This window comes from Falco biarmicus, chromosome 2, assembly GCF_023638135.1.
Source record: "Falco biarmicus isolate bFalBia1 chromosome 2, bFalBia1.pri, whole genome shotgun sequence".
Lineage (NCBI taxonomy): Eukaryota > Metazoa > Chordata > Aves > Falconiformes > Falconidae > Falco > Falco biarmicus.
Genome location: NC_079289.1, coordinates 115,521,907 through 115,541,576, shown reverse-complemented (window position 1 = coordinate 115,541,576; position 19,670 = coordinate 115,521,907). Strand labels below are relative to the sequence as shown.

General features: G+C 38.3%; 1 protein-coding gene across 2 annotated transcripts in view; it reads left to right on the top strand.

Annotated features, from left to right (window-relative positions):
- EPHA6 (EPH receptor A6) overlaps window positions 1–19,670 on the top strand; it is a 513,578-nt gene that overhangs the window by 118,406 nt on the left and 375,502 nt on the right. For both annotated transcript variants that reach the window (XM_056329721.1, XM_056329720.1), the window contains exon 3: window positions 9,501–10,164. In XM_056329721.1, the coding sequence (XP_056185696.1) occupies window positions 9,501–10,164 (664 nt within the window). The remainder of the gene's footprint in view (window positions 1–9,500; window positions 10,165–19,670) is intronic.

Here is a 19,670-nt window from a genome sequence, read left to right as displayed (position 1 = left end):
TCTTTATATGTCAGTGGTTGGCTTCAATTATTTATCGGTCTGTTCTAAACAACTTTCATGTGTATGCATATATGTGTGAGTTCTTTTTTTCATTTTTCTTTCCATTTTTCTGTGTGTCCCTTTTCTGAATGTGCTTTGCCCTCTCGCGATCTGAAATGGAGGAAAATGTGTATTAGTATTTCTGCTGCTTGTTTTATGCTTTCTCTGCCATATCCAGACAGCAGAAACATTGATCCACGAGTAACTCTTTTATTGGTGCATTATGATATTGTTGTCTAGATTCTGGTCAGTCAAATGGATTGACTGCCTCTGTAGTTTGAGCTCTACATCAGATTTATGGTTTTTTAGTATATGCATAAAGGTCCATGTTCAGGACCTGTGACTCCCTTTTCTTCCGGAACAGCTGCAATGCTCTCTTCAGAGCTAGAGCAGGGCTGTCCTGTTTTGCTTTCTGATCCCAAAGTCCTGCTCTGGCTAATCCCCAAGTGTGAGAGTCAACTGTTTCCTAAATCTGAAGTTGGTCTCACTTGGATTCCAGAGCTCATCCCCTGAATCTCACCATATCCTAGTCTTGCTCCTACGAAGAAAACATTCATATGAACCACAACAGTTTCCAGTTTTCAGAGCTAAGTAAAGCTGGACCATCTGAAGTAGCTTATCCTCATGGTTGTTCAGTATTCAGTGCTTCATGTAAATAAAAGAAAAGCAACTTACTGGTTTGGATTTTCAATTTTGAGTGCATTAACAGCTTTCTGAATCATCCTGGCCCCTTCAGTCATAGAGCAGCTGTTCACAGCCCAAGACCCACTAACACTTGCATTTGGAGAATACAGAATAATCTGCCACTTTCTTTCCTATATTTTCTTGTTTATATTTCCCTAGTAGTTCATTCTTTATTATTTTTTAAAATTCTGATTATGTTCTTTAATTACATTTAATTCTATGGATTTTATGAGGGATTTGCCATCGACTGTCATAGTTTGTGTCTATATGCTGCTGCTGCCGCCTATGTAGAAAACAGATGTCACTTCTTCCTCTAAACCTGTGTTGCAATTCTAGTTATACTTCTGCAGAGCTAATCTAATACGTGATACATTTATATGCATTCCCTAAGCAACTTTAAATCAGCTTGATTTAAATGTAAGACCATAAGTAGTTTAATTGCTGTTTTATTTTGCCAACTATGCCAACGTGTACTTGGTAGGAAATACATGAACAACTGTGGAGTTTTGTCTGCCTTTTTTTTTTCTTCTTCTTTTAGGCAGGCACATTTCATAATTTCTGTATTATCATTTGTCTTACTGGGCTTCAGAGGTCTGAACATCTATTTTCACAAATAGACTTGTATATCTTGGAAAAAGAAAAAGATGGAGGTAAAGAAAAATGAGTTGGAGGGAATGGGAAAATAGATTGACTCAATTCCTTTAATTTACAGTAATTCTGTAGTTCTTAATATTTTTTAATCTTGCTGTTTTCAGTGTGGTTTTTTAAATGCTAACTGTGTTTTGAAATGATCTTTTTATAAGCACATCAATTTGAAAGAAGTTTTTGTTTTGGCAATTCTGTTACGTAGTATAGCTGGTTTTGCTTGAATGTCACCACAGCAGCTAGGTGTTTAAAGCTGCATCTGCAGATGGCAGGCAGCAGCTGTGCTTGCCAAGTGCAGGTCCTTCTCTATTGTTTCTTAGCTCAGACCTTTCTGATCTCATTTCTATGGAGATCATCTCACTGGAGATAGTATAAAGGAATTAAAAAAAACTTTTAAAACTCTTTATTTTTACCATTCAGCTTGTTTCCATGGAAATGGGATCCAAAAGATTGTCAGTAGCGAACAGTTGAAAGTGAGAATTCAGTTGTAGGTTTCATTAGATGAATCCTAGCTGAGAACTGAAAATACTGATGGCCAAAGTGAGTAATAAACCATTTATAAAAATTATAAAAAAATAAGAAGAACCAATTAAAATATTAGAAAAAAATACTGTCCGCTTTCCTTTAGCCTCACTAGATGTCATAAACACGTAACTGTTCTTGGGTAAATGAATTGCATGGACACACTTGTAACTTTCTCCAGACTGCTTTCTAGGGTGGTGGCAGTTCTATGTAACAAACCTAGTCCATCCCTTCTACTATTAGGGACCTGACCTGTTCCAAACGGACATCTGTGGGCAATGAGGGATATATGGCAGAAAACTGAATCACTAAGTTCAGGTTCACTCAATTTTCAAATGTCAGCCTACGTCTTTGTGTAAGAAGTAGTTGACATCTACATTTCCAAAAGTACCTAGTTCTCTGCAACCAATAGGATAAACAAGATCTAGTGTGAACCTTACATATTTTGTTCCTTGGTTTAGAAGGGAAATCTTCTGTTGCCATTGTTACTGTTGAGAAGTTGCCTTGACAGATGTGTTTTCTTTGGAGGTAGTCAAATGCAGAATAGCTGAAGTCAACACACTTTGTTTCCCAGTCTCCTATCCCATGTTAATTTCAGGCACAACTTTTTCAGTTCTCTGCATGGAAGGCCAGTGCTTACCCCTATGTGTTTTGCTCAACAACAAAACATTTGTGTAAATATTTTACCCAGGGATCCGGTTCTGTACTTAATATCCACACGTGTTGCATGCTAAATCTGCCACAACCTTTCCTTACTCAGGAGTGAGCAAAGATACTCTGTTTAGGTATATGTAAGTGAAGAACTCTTCATTTTTAGAGAGTTGTCCTTTGAGTAAAAGGATAAAGAGGAAGGGGAGGGAACTTTCTAGCTTAGGATACAAATGCGGCAAAATTTTTAAGGGCAGATGGTTTCTTCCATTCCTAAAACCACTGATTAGGGGCATACACTGAAGTAACTAGTTGTCACGGTCCACTCAGTGGACTCGAAACTGTTCGTTTACTATGATCTCAAAGCGCAAAAATCAAGGCGACCACACCAAGGGGTTATGCTTCAATTAAACAGCACAATTCTATTGTTTGCCCGTAAAGCAGCGTGCGATAGGTAGAATGACAGAAAGTGAATAAAAGGTAAAGTAGAAAGAAAAGGAAAGAGGATTATAGCTACCACCATGGGTCCAAGGCTTCCCTATGGTCCCAGGTCCAGGCAGCGTCCCGCCGGTCCTTCCGATCGTCGTGATCCTTGGTGGGGAAGATCTCCAAAGTTCATTTGCTAAGAAGGCATCTTCTTATGCCAAGCAACACACCTTGCTCCTCCTCTGGTCCATGGGTTGTTGCCAGTCTCCGCCTTCTCAAGCCAGGTTATCATGTGTGTCCAAAGAGTGCCCAAGGCATGGTTTGCCTCAGAGGCGGGCAGCTTCAGACTAGGAGGTGTGCTTTTGTATTATAATGATATTATAATGAAGAAAGTTCACCTGAAGTTTTTCTGGTTCGTTGTTATGACCACAATTGTGATCCATCTTCTGGACAGTTGTTATGTGGCCTTATTGTAGTTGTTCCTTTCAATCCCAGGTGGCAAGGAAAGGCATAGTACTCCTCATACCATGCAGTTCTCCTTCCCGGGGTCTTTGTGTCTTGGTGTCCACGAGGACCACATTCCATCTCCAGGTCTCTGTTGGCAATGTTGAGACAATATTGTTCTCTTTAGACCGACTCTTACACTAGTGTCCCTACCCTTTCCTTTAAATGAAGTAAAATGTCAATAAAAAGAATCTTGGACTGTGCAATATGCTAAAACTGCCATCCTAGAAAACGCTGCTGGGATCAGTGCCTGAATGACTGTTATCTGAGGTTAACAACCCACTATTAATTCATCAATCAGCATGACAACTTGTGGGGGAAAGTGTCTTTCACTACATGTGAAGTTATCTAGATACCAACACATTATGAAATACAAATGCTTGATATAACTACTCCTATTAATTGGAAAAGCTTCTTACAGTAAAGTTTGACATACAAATAAAATACCGTGATGAATTCTTCAACCACAAACAGGGTTGCTGATAAACAGTGGGAATCTGCTTGGCTTTCTACACAAATGGCATGATGGAGATTGCCAGCATGGGAAAAAAGCTAAGGGACATGGTGGAGGAGAGCCTACAGTGGGGAAAAGATGCACTGTTCCCTTCACGTGGGAAAAGATGCAGTGTTCCTGGCTGTGGGGCAGTGCCGTGACCGCTGCTCCCATAGGCAGCACCTGGGACTGGAAGTCAGAGGAACTGTAGGGTTCACATGGGAACATGCAACTTTACGGCGCTGCTGTGGAGGGCTGGGAGGTGACAACAGGGTGAGCTTATATCCTCTCAGTCCTTTCTGTTCTGCATTCCTGCTCTGAATCCGACCTTGTGTACCGCTAATACTGGTCAAATCATGCCAATCGTCACTTTAACATCTTTTCTTTAAGCAGCCAATATGACCCAACAAAGGTTTGCTTCAGAGGCTGACCATGGCTTAAAGATAGGTCAAGATTCAGAATTTGTCTTCAAGGAAGTTATGACTGCTCCCATCAGGCTGGAACTGCTCCGCTGGGTTTACTTTTTTGTAGCACGGCATCACTAAGACACTTTCTTATCAGACGGTAACATGTTTAAAAATAAGATAAAATACGTGAAATGCAATCTCTCTTTTTGTATTGTTCATGCAGCCTTTGGTGATACAACCTACCGAATTATAATAAATGGCTCTTGCTGATTTTGTTGGTCTGTAGTGTTTGGCTTAAAATGAGAATAACAAAAAGTGGGGAACACTGAAAACAGATTACAGATTTCAGTATTGTGTATAGCTAGTGCAATTTTAAATTAGGTAATTTGCTCTTTATAGTGTCCTCTGTGATATTAGTGAAGTTCTAAAATGAAACAGAAAGGTTGTAAAGTAGCTTGTAGAGATATGAAAGCAGCTAAGTTTTAATCTAACTAAAATCTCAGTGTGGTCTGTAGCCTAATCTTGTATTTTGTGCTTGAATGTGGGAAGTAATCTTAAAATCTTCTCTCTACCAATCTTCACATTCCATTTTCTTCTATTTTAGTGACATTTACTCCTCCTTTATGCCAGATGTGAAAGCAAAATGGTAAAATGTAATCAACAGCAACATGGATAAGAGGTTACAATGTTGAAATAGAATTTGGAAGTCTTTCTTCCAAACCCTGTTTTTGACATTTCTTCTGCCTAAGCCCAGGAACTCAGTTTGTAAGAATTAGCTTTACACCGCTGCTACTTCCATCAACAATGTCAGAGGCTTTCCTCATTTGAAAGGAACACAATAAAAAAATTTTGGAAGTAATGCAGTGCATTGGGATGCCAAGAAGCTCTCGTTGAAGGAAGTCTGAACTGTCAGTTTGTCTAAACTAGACAGCTTCTGCCAGCTTTTGTGCATGTCAGGTTAGGTATTTTGTGGGGAGCTACCACATTCTTGTGCAGACATCACCAGTGAGATGCCTCTGAACCTTTGCTTTTAAGGTTTAAGCAAAGAATAGTTTTGCATGACTAGAATGTTTATAAATACTTTTAATTCAATTAATTAAGTGCTATAATATGAAATACACCCAAAAGAGTGTGTATTTGATAAATTACTTGGCTTTTTCTTGTCTGCACTGAAAAAAAATATGCAAGGCTTAGTGTAAAATGAAAAGCAGATTGTATTTCACCCAGGAAAAACATGTCCTTGTCTGAGACTGTCACAGATTGAGTTCTGCCAGAATTTTCTGTAAGTTATTTTGACATTTTGGAATTCACCTCATTTGCATTTAATATCTGGGACTAGTAATTAAGAGCACATTCCAGCACACAGCTGTACTTATAAGCATACCTTACACAGTATGTCTCAGTGCGATCGCTAGATTTATCTCAAAATGATGGTTAGATGTTAACTTCTTTTGAAAGTATTTTATATGTATGATGGTTAGACTACTACTTCTGTTGAACATTTTTGCAAATAGCTTTAAAATATTTTCTTGCCCATTGTGTGAATTCTTATAAACTGGGAGTTTATGGCAGACTATCTGGGAGCACAATAGAAAGACACAGGCATGCAGCATGCAAGGACTGCTTGAATGAACTAAAGCACCGTCCGTGTGTGATCGGTCCATCTTGTTTTATTCTTTTAAGCTAATTACTGAAATGCTGAGCCTTTATTAACTACATGGTTAGCAGCTAATGTCAGGGCTTTAATTTCTAAGTTCGAATTGAGATACTGATTCAAAGTGAATATGTAAATATTTCTGAAGAAAATCCCGCAGTAAGGGTGGGGGAGGTTATGTTGGATTTTTTTTTTCTTAATGTTTTTAAGAGGCAGTAGTATGTCGAGGCTTTTTTGCTTTAAGTTAATTTACTCCGTTCTGAAGACTGCTCTCTATTTTAACAACTACATTTTCATCCCACATACAATTTAAGTCTGGGTTTGGTGTGGTGGGGGGTGGGTTTTTTTTATTATTATTTGTGCAGGTTTTTTTGGTTTGGGTGTTTTTTGAGTCTTCTCTGGAACATTTAGCACATATTCCTTTTAATGGGGCTTGATACAGAAATAAATGCAGAAAACCTTTGGGTTTTTTTTCTAAATCTACATTGTGGTTATATTTATGTATAGCAGAAATTTGTGTAATAATGCTTAAATTTGTAGTACATGTTTTACATGTGAAGAAAAGGTGATATGTCCATACCACGTAACAGATATGGTAGGCAAAACGGGGATCAGCAGCTGGGAGACTTATCTGCTTTGTTGTTAAAAGACCTCTTCTAGTGAGGTTTTAAGGCTTGGAGTTGTGGATTTTAATCAATTTTATTTAAAATTTAAAACCTAATCCTAATTCTCTTCTTTAATTTGTCATGGCCGTGGAATTTTGACTCTGTTTAAGCTGTATGGGCTCATGCTTGGCAAAAGGGAAAAGGCCTGGCCCACCAGAGCATCAGAGTCCCCTTTTCCTTTCCCAAAGCCAAGATCTACTCGGGGTATTATATTGCTAGCTATAGGGTAGACTTTAACCATAGTTCAAACCAATCTGGGGAAAATGACACAAGAAGCCCTGTGCTAACTAGTCCTTCATCACGTGGTTTTGACCAAATCTGAACTTCTGGTCTTGCTGTGAATACTGAAGTAGCAACTTTGCCCTTTCTGAATGCATGCAAGTCATAAAGGCCAAAAGCCCTTGGCTGTGGAAGAATCTCTTGAGTCAGCACGTTGTTTGTCAGTTATTTGCCATTGTCTGGCTATTGTATAAGAAGTATGTTTTGTGATCCTTAGGACAGGACCTTCAGATGAGGTTATCATTCTTGTCATGATAGGGACAATCCCCAAAAGCGATGGCCTGTAAAGGCCTTCGCTTACCCTGACTTTTGGCATGGCTTCCAGGTATACACTGCAGTGACCCGGAATCTAAATCCTCTGATTGTATCTGGCAGCACTTAGAATTCCTTTTTCTACATGAATGCCAGCTACTGTTTAAAATCAAAGTTTTCAGGCTAATGGAGCCACAGGTTGTTGGATCAGTTCACTCCTAAAGAAGGTGCACTTATTTTTCCCTTCCCCTTCCCATGTTGTTGCTGTTGTGTTCTTTTGTCTTGTGTTGTGTTGTTTTTAGATAAAGATTACGTGAAAAGTCTTGGATGTGTGTTGCCCCGCTTCCATATTGTGACATTATTTGTTCTTAAAACTCAAAGTAAAGCCAGTTAGTTTTCTACATGTTCACATGGGCCTTAAGAGAGTCATCTGGTGTCTGGTAATTTTTCTGAAATTAGGGCCTAACTCTTAAGCAATATCTTTCTTTTTCACAAGAAAAGATGAACAGATAGTCTTTCTTTCCACAGTGTTTCTAAAGGGTGATTGATAGATATAGATAGATATATTATTGCTTTAAAACAGTAAACTGGACTGTACTTCCTACACTTTCTCGATCCACTAGGCCATGGGACAACTATACCTTCTTTGTAATACTGAAGTACATACGCACTGTAAATATTAAGCTGCTGAAGTAGTCAAAATGCATTTTTAAGTGTGTAAATTTAATTCTAAAAATACTGATACTCTGTGTATTAGAGCAGAAGAATGTGTGGGATTGGTATACCACGGGGGTAACAGATTGGAATTTATATTTTACCAATAATGTGTAAGGTTCATATCTTGGTTTTGTAGTCAGAATTGTATATTGCGCATAATTTGAACATATGCTTTGGCGTGTTATGTGTGTACTGTATGTAAGTAATACTTAACTTTAACATGCTACATAGTGAATTTAACAAAAGTAACGTCAAAATTTGAGGAAGTTGGTAAGAGTGAAAATACTCTGTAAACTTTTTAACTTCTGCTTTCTTAGTTTTAAGCTTATGAATCTTTTTTGCAGGCAAATAATTTAACTAAACATGGCTTCATAATAAATCTATTCCATGTATGCTAAACCATGAACATGAATAATGTATATTTTGATGTATCATAGCATTAACACAATGTAGTCTGTCATTTTGAGTGATATTTATGAACAGGTTTTTGTTTTTTTTCTGTATGTCAGTGCCATAAGACAACAGTGCATCTAAAAACCATGCTAAAACTTCTGGTGGGATATGATATTTTTGGATACAGACATATCACTAGTTCTGTGTTTTGGTAAGACAACATCTCTCTCTAATGCTGTATTGGTATTAGGAGTGTTTAGTGGAAAGTTGTCTCAAATATATTGAAGCTATTTTGGGGATGTTGATAATCCTTTAGAGTAGCAGATAACAAGTTAGGCATGTGATAAACCTTTCATATGTAACACATAGATACTTTTTCAAAGATTCATCTTTTTTGAGAGCCTCTATGCAGGAATTTCCACCAGTATTTGAGAAGTTTTTAGCTAATTTGATGTAATGTAAAACCTCAGGGGTGTGAAGGCAAGAGGAAAAAAATTCCTTCTTCACCTTTGAACTGTACAAATGAGAATTTATAAAGGCAACAATAATGGCATGACATCTGTGACAGATTTTTTTTTTTTTTTAAAGCAGAAATAAGTGTAATACAGACCCTATGGAGCCAGGAAAGTAATGTCTGTATATACAGCTAAATGTTTCTAAGGGCAATTGTGTAAACCAGGGCAACCTACACCAAACAGCCCAGACCCACCAGCCCAGAATGACTGCTTCCCAGCTGCCAACTGCTGCAGGTGCATCACCAGTACTGTGTGCCTGAGCTGTGGACATTGCTTAGAGAACTGCAAGAGCACCAGCCCACCAACATACCAAACAGCACTGTTCTAGCGAATTTTTTGCACCATAGATGACTGAATGACATGGCCAGGCATTTTCTCAGACTAATTAAATTTCCTAATGTAAATATGGCCAGTACTTCCCTCTTCTCTGAGGTACATTTAAACGTTTTTGTTAATAGAAATTTATCAGAGAGTTTCTGAAATAATATTTGTACCATTCTGTAGTTGCTGTCTTTCCATTAAACTTTAATTATCCTTAGTGAATCCATAGGTGCACATACATGGGGGGTGTGTCTGTATAGATGGGCTCAGTGTTGTATATGGATATGCATAATACATATTTTTCTTAGTTTTCAAACAATTTTATTTTCTTTTCAGTGGGATGCCATAACTGAAATGGATGAACACAATCGTCCCATTCATACTTATCAGGTGTGTAACGTGATGGAACCAAACCAAAACAACTGGCTTCAAACAAACTGGATCTCCCGTGATGCTGCACAGAAAATTTATGTGGAAATGAAGTTTACCCTGAGGGACTGCAACAGTATTCCATGGGTACTGGGGACCTGCAAGGAAACTTTCAATCTCTACTACATGGAGTCGGATGAGTCCCATGGAGTAAAATTCAAGCCAAACCAGTACACTAAAATTGATACTATTGCAGCTGATGAGAGCTTTACCCAGATGGACTTGGGTGACCGCATTCTTAAACTCAACACGGAAGTTCGTGAGGTTGGGCCAATAAACAAGAAAGGATTCTATCTCGCTTTTCAGGACATTGGAGCATGCATTGCTTTGGTGTCAGTCCGTGTTTATTACAAGAAGTGCCCTTTCACAGTCCGTAATTTGGCTATGTTTCCTGATACTATTCCAAGGGTTGATTCTTCCTCTTTGGTGGAAGTACGAGGCTCCTGTGTGAAGAGTGCTGAGGAGCGTGACACTCCAAAATTGTATTGTGGAGCAGATGGGGATTGGCTTGTGCCTCTAGGACGATGCATCTGCAGTGTAGGATATGAAGAAGTTGATGGTTCCTGCCATGGTAAGAAAATATTGTTTGACTTATTATTTTTTTTTTAAATTTTAAACAAAAAAGTCATGATATTCTATGCACAGCAAATAGTTCGTGTACATTGGAAATACTGCATCACATTTTCAAGGAATGCCTCTTGTCCAGAAATGAGCAAGGCCATATTGAGTCATGATATTGTGGATTTCTAAGAAAACATTTAGTTACTAAAGTTGACCTTCATTTCATCTAACTGTAGGTGCCCACAATGTGCATGTGTGTGGACAAGCTAGTTACCCCGACTCCTTCTGTAGGTACAGATAATATATGTATTATCTAGGTACCTGGAGATAAGTACAGGCTTTGGAGCAGGATTCCTCTAACACATTTGAGGTATCTAGCACAGGGTGAGATGAGCAGTGACTTAAAAAAAATACCTTTTTTCCCCTCCATATGCCTAAGAAGGAATCTAGTCATAGAATCATAAAATCATTCAGGTTGGAAAAGACCTTTAAGATTGAGTCTGACTGTAAACCTAACACTGCCATGTCCACCACTAAACCATGTCCCCAAGTGCCACCCCTACAGGTCTTTTAAATACCTCCAGGGATGGTGACTCAACCACCTCCCTGGGGAACCTCTTCCAGTGCTTGACAATCCTTTTGGTGAAGACATTTTTCCTAATAGCCAACCTAAACCTCCCGTGGTGCACCTTGAGGCCGTTTCCTCTTGTCCTGTTACCTGGGAGAAGAGACCGACGCGCGCGCACACACACACCCCCGCCTACCACCTCCTTCCTGTCAGGCAGTTGCAGGGAGCCATGAGGTCTCCCCTGAGCCTCCTCCCCTCCAGGCTGAACACCCCCAGCTCCCTCAGCCACCCCCCTTCAGGCTGGCTCTCCAGACCCTTCCCCAGCTCCGTTGCCCATCTCTGGACACGTTCCAGCACCTCCATGTCTGTCTTGTAGGGAGGGCCCAGAGCTGAACATGTCTGAGGTGCGGCCTCACCAGTACAGGGGGGTGATCCCTGCCTGGTCCTGCTGGCCATACAACCTCTGATCCAAGCCAGGATGCTGTTGGCCTTCTGGGCCACCTGGGCACACTGCTGGCTCATGGTCAATTAACTCATACTCAGACCATTCCTGTAAGCACATAAAGACAGAGGGGTTGGTTTCACCTTAAGAGATAATGTCATTATCCATGCTTCTGTAAAAAAACCAAAGGGGGTTAAATGCCACCATGAATAACATGCATACTAATGTAGTAGAAAATCAGTAGGTATCAAGTTCAATTAGAGACTCTTGAGGCCCTATTCAGAGTTAATGCAAAAGATTAAAATCTGAAGTGATCAAAATGGTTTAATTACAATAATATAAGTAATGCTGTATCTCTAGTATTGTTTTTTCACTAAGACTAATGTACAAATACAGATTGTGAAGTAGGTGTCAGTACATCAGTTAGTTGCTGAATGTTGTTTGCCACCTTCTTGTATCTAAAGAACTGTCTCTCTGAGGATAGCTGCGCTTGGTAGTTTCAAGAATCTTGCTGAAACTGCACTTTGTGCTGGTATCTATAGAACAATATAACAGTACCTTGTCACTATGACAGCGAATTAAGGATATTTCAAATCAAGGTTTCAACTTGGAGGTGACTACAAAGGGAAATTTATTTTCTTCCCTTATCAACCTCTCACTTTCATAGGAAGGACAGTGAACACCTGCAGGAGCAAAAGCCGTGTCTTCTGTGCAATGCAAGTGTTCCTTAATGCTCTCGCTGCCACTCTTTAAAGCGTGGTTGCATTTGTGTCTTTGTGAGAACTGGATTTCATGTACAAATGGTAAAATTCAGATTACTTTAACTTTTGTGCTGTTCAGAACATTAATATGTTGCTAAAACTTTGTAAATGCTGTGGTATACTTGAGTAAAGCCCAGGACTCTGCGCTTTTGTGGATTCAGTTTGAGGCTACTATCCATGGAGAGAGTGTGTATGTTTAGACTTTATTTTCCACCTGCCAGGACTGCTGGATAGGTGACTCTTACTTAATCTTGAAAGGCATGCATCTTTTCGTACTGCACAGTTTCTTAGTTGTTTTGATGGCTTCAGAAAGAGTTACTAAAGGATATATGTACTTTGCGTGTTCTACTTTACATTGTTTAAATGACTTGAGAATAAGGTACTCTTTCTGCAGTAATAATTGTAAAGAAAGCCTCAGTAGTCACCAAGATACCAGGCTACTTTGGTTTTACGTCTGTTTTGTAGCAATGAGGAGAAAGAGTCCGTATCCATAAATTACTCAAGTGACACTGCTATTGCCTGAGTATTTTGCTCAAGAGCTCCTCAGGTTTTTTGGTGTTAGGGAAGCTGCACAGCAACCTTGGCTAATGTGAAGTATTAAAAGCATGTTATGCGTTGTAATCAGAAAAGGAAGTTTGCTTTGATCTTGCTGGCAGTAGTGGGGAGGGGGTAGGCAGGAGGAGAAGAGAAGCCGCTACACCTTAGTCTATTAAGAAGACGTGAGATATATTTATACGATCTTCGTGTTTTCTAGATCCCTCCCCCAAATCCCTACCCAAAGGTGTCTTGTCCCTCCCATTCCGCTGCTGGAATTAGAAATCTGTGTCTTGGAAGTATGTGATGCCATTCTGTCAGTGCTGCTTGTAGACATATTTTGTAACATATTCAAAACTGATAAATTTATTCTGCATGAAAATAACTTTCAAAATTTTGTATTTTGAAATCTGCTCTGGTAAGTGATTAGGTGGTGGGCAATATTTGCTAATACTTCAGTGTATTTTTCCTACTTTCAAATGGTGTCAAACTTTAAATTACACACCGGCACACGGCTCAGTGGGGAATAATAAGCTCTTCATGGAAAACATGTCTTATCTGTCACAGAATGTAAAAAATAAATTTCTATTTTGATATCTGTAGAGATACGCACTCTCTACTTCAGGAAGCACTAAATGGCATAAGGAATGATACTCTGTTGTTGTCATTGCTCCTAGTTTCACAAAGCAGCAAGAATGGGAATAAAAAAATTCTTTGATCAGTTTTACGACTGCTGTTAAAATCATAGGGAGGCAAGTAAAGTAAATTTTGGCAGTTGAAATAACCTAACTGGCAATGCTTCAGTTAATTCAATATATAACGGTTTTATGCACATCTGTCTCTGTCTGTCAGTCTATCAGTATTCTGTATCCATTGTATGTGCTTTTAAAAGCATCATTTCAGAATGAAAGTGTCTGAGAATAATTCATAACCAGATTAAAATATCCATACTTATTAAACGTATACCCCAATGCATCTAGAACTGTTCAGAGGCACATTGATAGAGAATTTTTCATTCATTTCAGGACTGTCTTCCTTTTCTGAAGTCAGAGGGGAAAAGTAACATTGATTGCAAGAGGTTCAGAGTTATTTGTGTGGTGCTTTTTTTTTTTTTAATGGCATAATCTTAAATATAGCATCTTCTCTGAATTGATTGTGTAAATAGACTGTTGCTCTGTGATTTGAATCTACGTTCAAGATTATTTTTTTCCCTCAATGTCCTGAAATAGCAGCAGCGTTCACATATTCTTTTGTTTCTTTAGGTATTAGTAAACCAATTGGTACCAATAATGTGGCAATGCTAATCATAAATGGCTTTAATATGAAGTACTTGGTTTGCTGAATCATTTATACCAGCCCCATTCACAAATTACAACATAGAAGGAGGAGATGCTGCACAGGGTTCTACTGAACATCAGTTAAAAGTAGCAAGTGCAATGTCCTATCTTCTCTGAATGTCAGTTCAAGACAAGAGTTGTGCTAAATTTAAAAAATGTGTAACATATACAGACCATGTGAGGCTTTTAAGTGATTTTTTTATTATTATTTTTTCACAGAAAGAAACAATCATAACAAGAAACACTATAAAAACTTAAGTACAAAAGTTCAGTTCTTTTTAGGTATGATATAATAAAACTTGGATGACTGTTTACTGAAGTCTAGCTCTTTAATGATTTACCAAAAATTGTGAGAATTACTCAAGGTTAGCAATTAATTGCAGAGAAAAATTCATCAACTATGTATAGCAAATACTAATTTATAATCATTTCAGGATTTATTTTAGTTTTAACCGAACATAATGCAGAAGTGTATTTTAACTGTAACAAAATGATTGCTCTTGAGGAATATTCTCAGGAACCCACCCCCCAAAGGGTTGAAGAAGTTTTTAAAATGTAAACCAACAGGCATTGACATTCACCTGTTTATTTTTAATAAAACAAATACAAACAAATAAGAAGTAGGAATGTAAATTTCAAATTCTTTGATCTTGAGTTGGCTGAAGGACACTTCCAAGGGATACCAATGTCTGAATGCACCGAGCATATGTTTAATTGAACAAACCCTTCTTTCTGTTATTCATTACTCAAATTTGTGGTAATGTGTTTGTGTTAAGATTTTTACCTTGGCAATCTTATCTTCAGCCATTTCATCTGAGTCAACTGGCAGATGTTTTCATTTTGCAAATATGAACTAACCTCGTCCTCATATATGTACCTATAGCATGTCATTTTTGCTGGGAAACCAAGAAGTTAGTATTATATTCATGCTTTAGTTACCTGTCTGCTGTCATGAAAGCAGAAAAAGGAAAAAAAAAATTTAACCACCACCCCATGCATTGGAACAGCAAGCTTTCTAATAGTTACAGGGATAAATTTTGTGTACACTTCTTTTGGGTTTTTCTCCGAGGTACTGATTTACTCATGGTTTGTTTTTGGTTTTTTGTTTGGTGTTTGTTTTGTTTTGTTTTGCCAGTCCGTAGGCACTGAAGGAAGATCTGTAAATGAAAAGTGTAAGAAGGTTTGGACTACCAAAAAGGGACAAAATAAGATTAAATTTAAATTTCAAAGACTGCAAATTATCTGTTTAAGAGAAAATCTTTCCACCACAGAGTCCCTCCTGCAGCAGAGCTGGAACAGTTCTCTTGTGCTGGAGCAGATCCCTACAAGAAAGGGTACAATTCCGTGCCCACTCTTTTGGATAGCCAGCAGCAGGAAATTTGTCAGAGGTGCTGAATGAGTGGAGGACTGAGAAGCTCCACTGACGGTGCTTTCTTTGTTGTGTGATGGGACAGGTGCAGAAGGTCCTGGGACTTCTGCAGCTCTGTGGTTGCATGAGTTGGTACGATCTGTCTCCTTGACCACCACAAGTGATTTTTCTTGTGGGTGGAACATCAGTAAGTCCCTTTTTCCTTTCAAAATATAGGGCAGACAAGTAAGAAGAATGATAATGCAAACTTACCAGTTTAAAGGAAAAAAAAAAACACCCTAATTGAAGCCTCATTTCCCCCTGAAACCAAAGCCTTTCAATTTCCTCCTCTTGTTTTCAATTTCCTTCTTTTTAAGTGCAACCTCACAGTGAGCCCACCTCAAATCTCATCATTGCAGCGTGCACATGCAATGTTGTGCCAGGAAGCCAGTGCCGATTTGTGAAGGAGCAGGAGGGGAGGTAGGTGGGAGCATGCGTAGAGGTAGCACCAGAGGTGGCGTGAAGAAGGTTAGGAGGAGTGGTTACGTATGACCATAGACCCATCAGTATCAATTCCAAGGTTATTCATCGCTATCCTTTGTTCCCTCTGCACCACTACACGGCGTGTTGTGCTTAGCAGGCATCCCTTGACAACGTTCCCGAGAGCAGGGAGGATGGAAAGGCTACACAACTCACTGAATTCTTCCCCTTTCTTGGGTGTCAGAGAGTACAGTTGTCTATCACAATCTTTTCTGCGCTGATCTCTTATGGAGTTAATGTAAATGGTTTTGTTGTTTCTGAAATAGTATTTTTAACTTATTATCCAACTCAAAAAATTATTAAGTAGTTGCATTATTTCTTTAAAGTAAACAGCCGTATCATTTATTGGAATTTGTAGCAAATTCCTGAATATGCAAGTCCTGTGGAAGGGGTTGATGCTATTTTCCTGTGCTTAAATGATGGTTTATTATTTTATTATTATTATTTTATATAATTTATGTGAGTCTGAAGAGCTTTAGACTTCACAGTTTTCAATGGTAGTACTTAGACCTTTTGTGACTATCAGTGATGTGTATTTTCCACTAAAAAACCTGCTTTCTAGCCTATGTAAGGCTGCACAACATCTGTGAGCACTCACCACTTATTTTAACTTGAATTCTGAACATGGATAAAACAGCATTGTGGTTTGACATTTCCAAATTCAGTTTTTAGCTTGAACCACTAAATAAATGTTTTTAGTACAATCCAAGATAATACATGAAAAAAATAGGAATCCCAGATAACAGCAGATCCGTAGGTAACGGTATAGAAAAGCAATTGATAATGACTTGTTCAAATTTTTTAAATATACTTAACCACATATAACTGTTAGCATGCTGCAAAAAATAAGACTTGATATGAACTCAAGAACTGTATACATTAGAGTATATATTTACAGTAGATTAAAATTTAAATGACTGTTGTAGGTGGACGTTGCAGATGCTTCTGGTAGCACTTTTACGTTCATACATAGTAGTTTTAATTACTAAATGCCAGGTCATGTGCCAAGCTATTTTGTGTTGTGTCTTTCTTTCATTTTCACTGCCCACTTTCCACTTGCATGTAGAGAGCTCTTTTGTCCTGAAAGGCTTGCATTTAGTGTGAATTAAAAATAACATTGTTACCTAGCTGAAGTAGGAGGAAAATTGTATGGTGGACCAAGTGAAATTAATGTGATATTATTTACTATTAGAGATGAATTTTTAGTGAGCTGGACCAGTATGAGGTGATCTGACTTTGTTGTATTTCACTTTGCCTTTTTCTCAACACTTAGATTTTATGGCTTTTATATTTCTTCAAAATTACATGTTTGTGCCTTTTCTTACACACTGGGTACCAGTCTGGCTCCTGCAAAGCTTCTGAAGATACACATGGTTTTGTTTTTGGGTTGATTTGTTCTGTTTGTTTTTTTAAAACTGTATGATTTGATATTTTATTTTCATTGTCTTAAACTGAGGATATTTCTTAAATTTGTTACAGAAAATTTTTCATTCATGGTTTACTGCAACAGTGTCAGGTGCCCTTAGGTGCTTACTTATTTCCTGTCTTCAATGAGTGCCTGAGTTAGGAGCCAGAAGAATCTCAATACCTTATAAATTCATGTTGTAGCTCACACCCAACCCTTTTTACTTAATCTATTGCCATCTGCAGATTTGTTGAGCTTGATAAACCATAACGCAGTAAAGTCAATATAACAGCTGGAAAGGGGTGCTGCTTCAGAAGTGAGGATTTAAAAGACAGGCAAAAAACTTTTTATTTGATTTTACGTTCAAGGAAACAACATTGATAGTAAATGGCCACAAGTTGTTTGCACACTGTCTTGTCACATACTGACTTACATTGCCTTATTTTGAGCAAATAAGTGACGTTACAATAGCCACCATTACCTGGATTCAAGAATATTTCACTGTAAAAATTCAAATTAAAGCCTTGATTTTTCTAGCTGCATCTGAATAAATTATGCATATGTAGGAAACTCATTGTTCGCTAACTGAATTAATCCTGGGAAATTACTGCGTTTTCTTTTCATACTGAAATGTGCATTGAAATACAGCATTTGGTTTGAAACCTACTGACAGTGGAACAAGGAAGGCAGCTTAAGTTAAATAGCAAGTTTCAAACTGAAAGACTGTCACCTTTTTGTTTGTCCACATAGATCTGAAATTTCAGAAGCAAAAGCATGCTGTTTACACAGAGATGTCTCGTCTCAGGTTTTGTGTTAGTGTGTACTGTTGGGTATTGACCCTACCAAGTATCCTTGATAAACAGGAAACAAAAATTGTCAAAGGGACCACGGTGATCGATCTTGTTGTTGCATATGACTTGTCAAATCATGCCACTATATTACCATTAGCAGCAGCCCATAGTAAATAACAATTACTTGTTCTTTCTGTGTTGGAAGAAGTACATTGGTGATGGTTGTGTGTAAAACTTGTAATACTGCTGGGAACAAATTGTTTACGTTTTATAAAATGCACGTATACATACAAATGTATTTGTATATCTACTCATTTCTCTATAGAATAAGTACATTAACTGTTGTTTGAGTTGTGGTTTTAACTTGCTGTGCAGGTTTCTCAGCTACTTCAGTATCTTCCCATCTGCCCCATCCATTAGACTCATATGTGATGCCTATCCCCATGGCAGTGTCAGCAGTGGAGCTGGGTCCTGGGATTGCAACACAGGGGATGATAACAGTTTAGGTCCACAGACTCTGACACTGTAGGTGTGAAGGGGCTGGGGCATGTAGCCCAAGGGCTTGCAAGGGCATCTGTGCTACGTCTGTGAAGTGCCAGAGTAGGGGAACAAGAACAAAGTCTGTAGGTCTCATTCACAAATCTTTTGTAAATCTGTATGCAGATGGATTTCTCTATATAAAACAAGGTTCTGTCTTCCAACAGTAATAATCTAGTTGTAATCGAATACTTGGTCATGCCCTATTCTTGGTGTGCCTGTCCCAAATTACTCTTGTATTGGTAAAAATGGAGATAACATAAAGACTGGCAGGTTGTTTGCTGTAGTACGGCAAGAGGTGAAGAAGGAAGGCACTAACCTGTGTTACTGTCTTGTGTTCCTCGCTGTGAGGGGATTTGGCCTCAAAACATATGTCTCATGCTAGAGAGACTAACAGGAATGATGCCTCTCTGGTCTTGGGTAATACAGCTTTTTCTTGCTTGCCACAACTTTTTTTTTTACTCTTTTCCTTGTTCTGGGAGTCAGTAGCTAAAGCTTGAGTTCAAACACTTCAGATTAATTTGACTTGGAAAACGTTCATTGCACTTTACACATGATCAACCTTAACTGTTTCAGCAATCAAATATATTGAACATAGGTGAGTTTTGCTTGAGCGAAAACCTTGGCCTGCTGTATTTAATGGGTGTAAAAGTTCAGCGTTGGTTGCTTGTATCTCATTACAGCTGTAGGAGGCTTTCTTCCAGCTGCAAGGGAAGTGTGATGAGCTTTTCTTATGATTGCGTATTTTTGTTAGCATATAGGTTTCCTCAATATGCTGAAAAATGTACGTCTTTATGAGTTCTGAATAGGTCTTGTTTGACAAACACGTGGAGGAGAATAAAACAATAATGGTTCACTTATAAAGACCTAATAACATTGGCTGAATACAAAATGCCTTCTATTAGGCATTCAATTAATTGAAAGTTGTGAAAAAGAAATACTTTGAGGAAGCTGTGGCTTACAAACTTGGCCACTAATTGGGCAAAGAAACTCTGTGTACAGAACGATGATGTAAAAATCATGTCTTAAGGACATCCATAGCCGTGTGTTGCAGCAAAGTAACAGTTCTGGCTTAATAGGGTTTTGATATATTTGTCGCTGTGGAAGTTCAGTTTCTAGAATGTTTGTTCATCATTGATGACTTGTGGTGGGGCCCTGAATAAATAAATATAACCTCAGAAAAAAATTGTGCTCACTGAAAGTTTCCAAGATTTTACACTGCAATAGGCTGTGGATTTTTTTTTTATGATAAG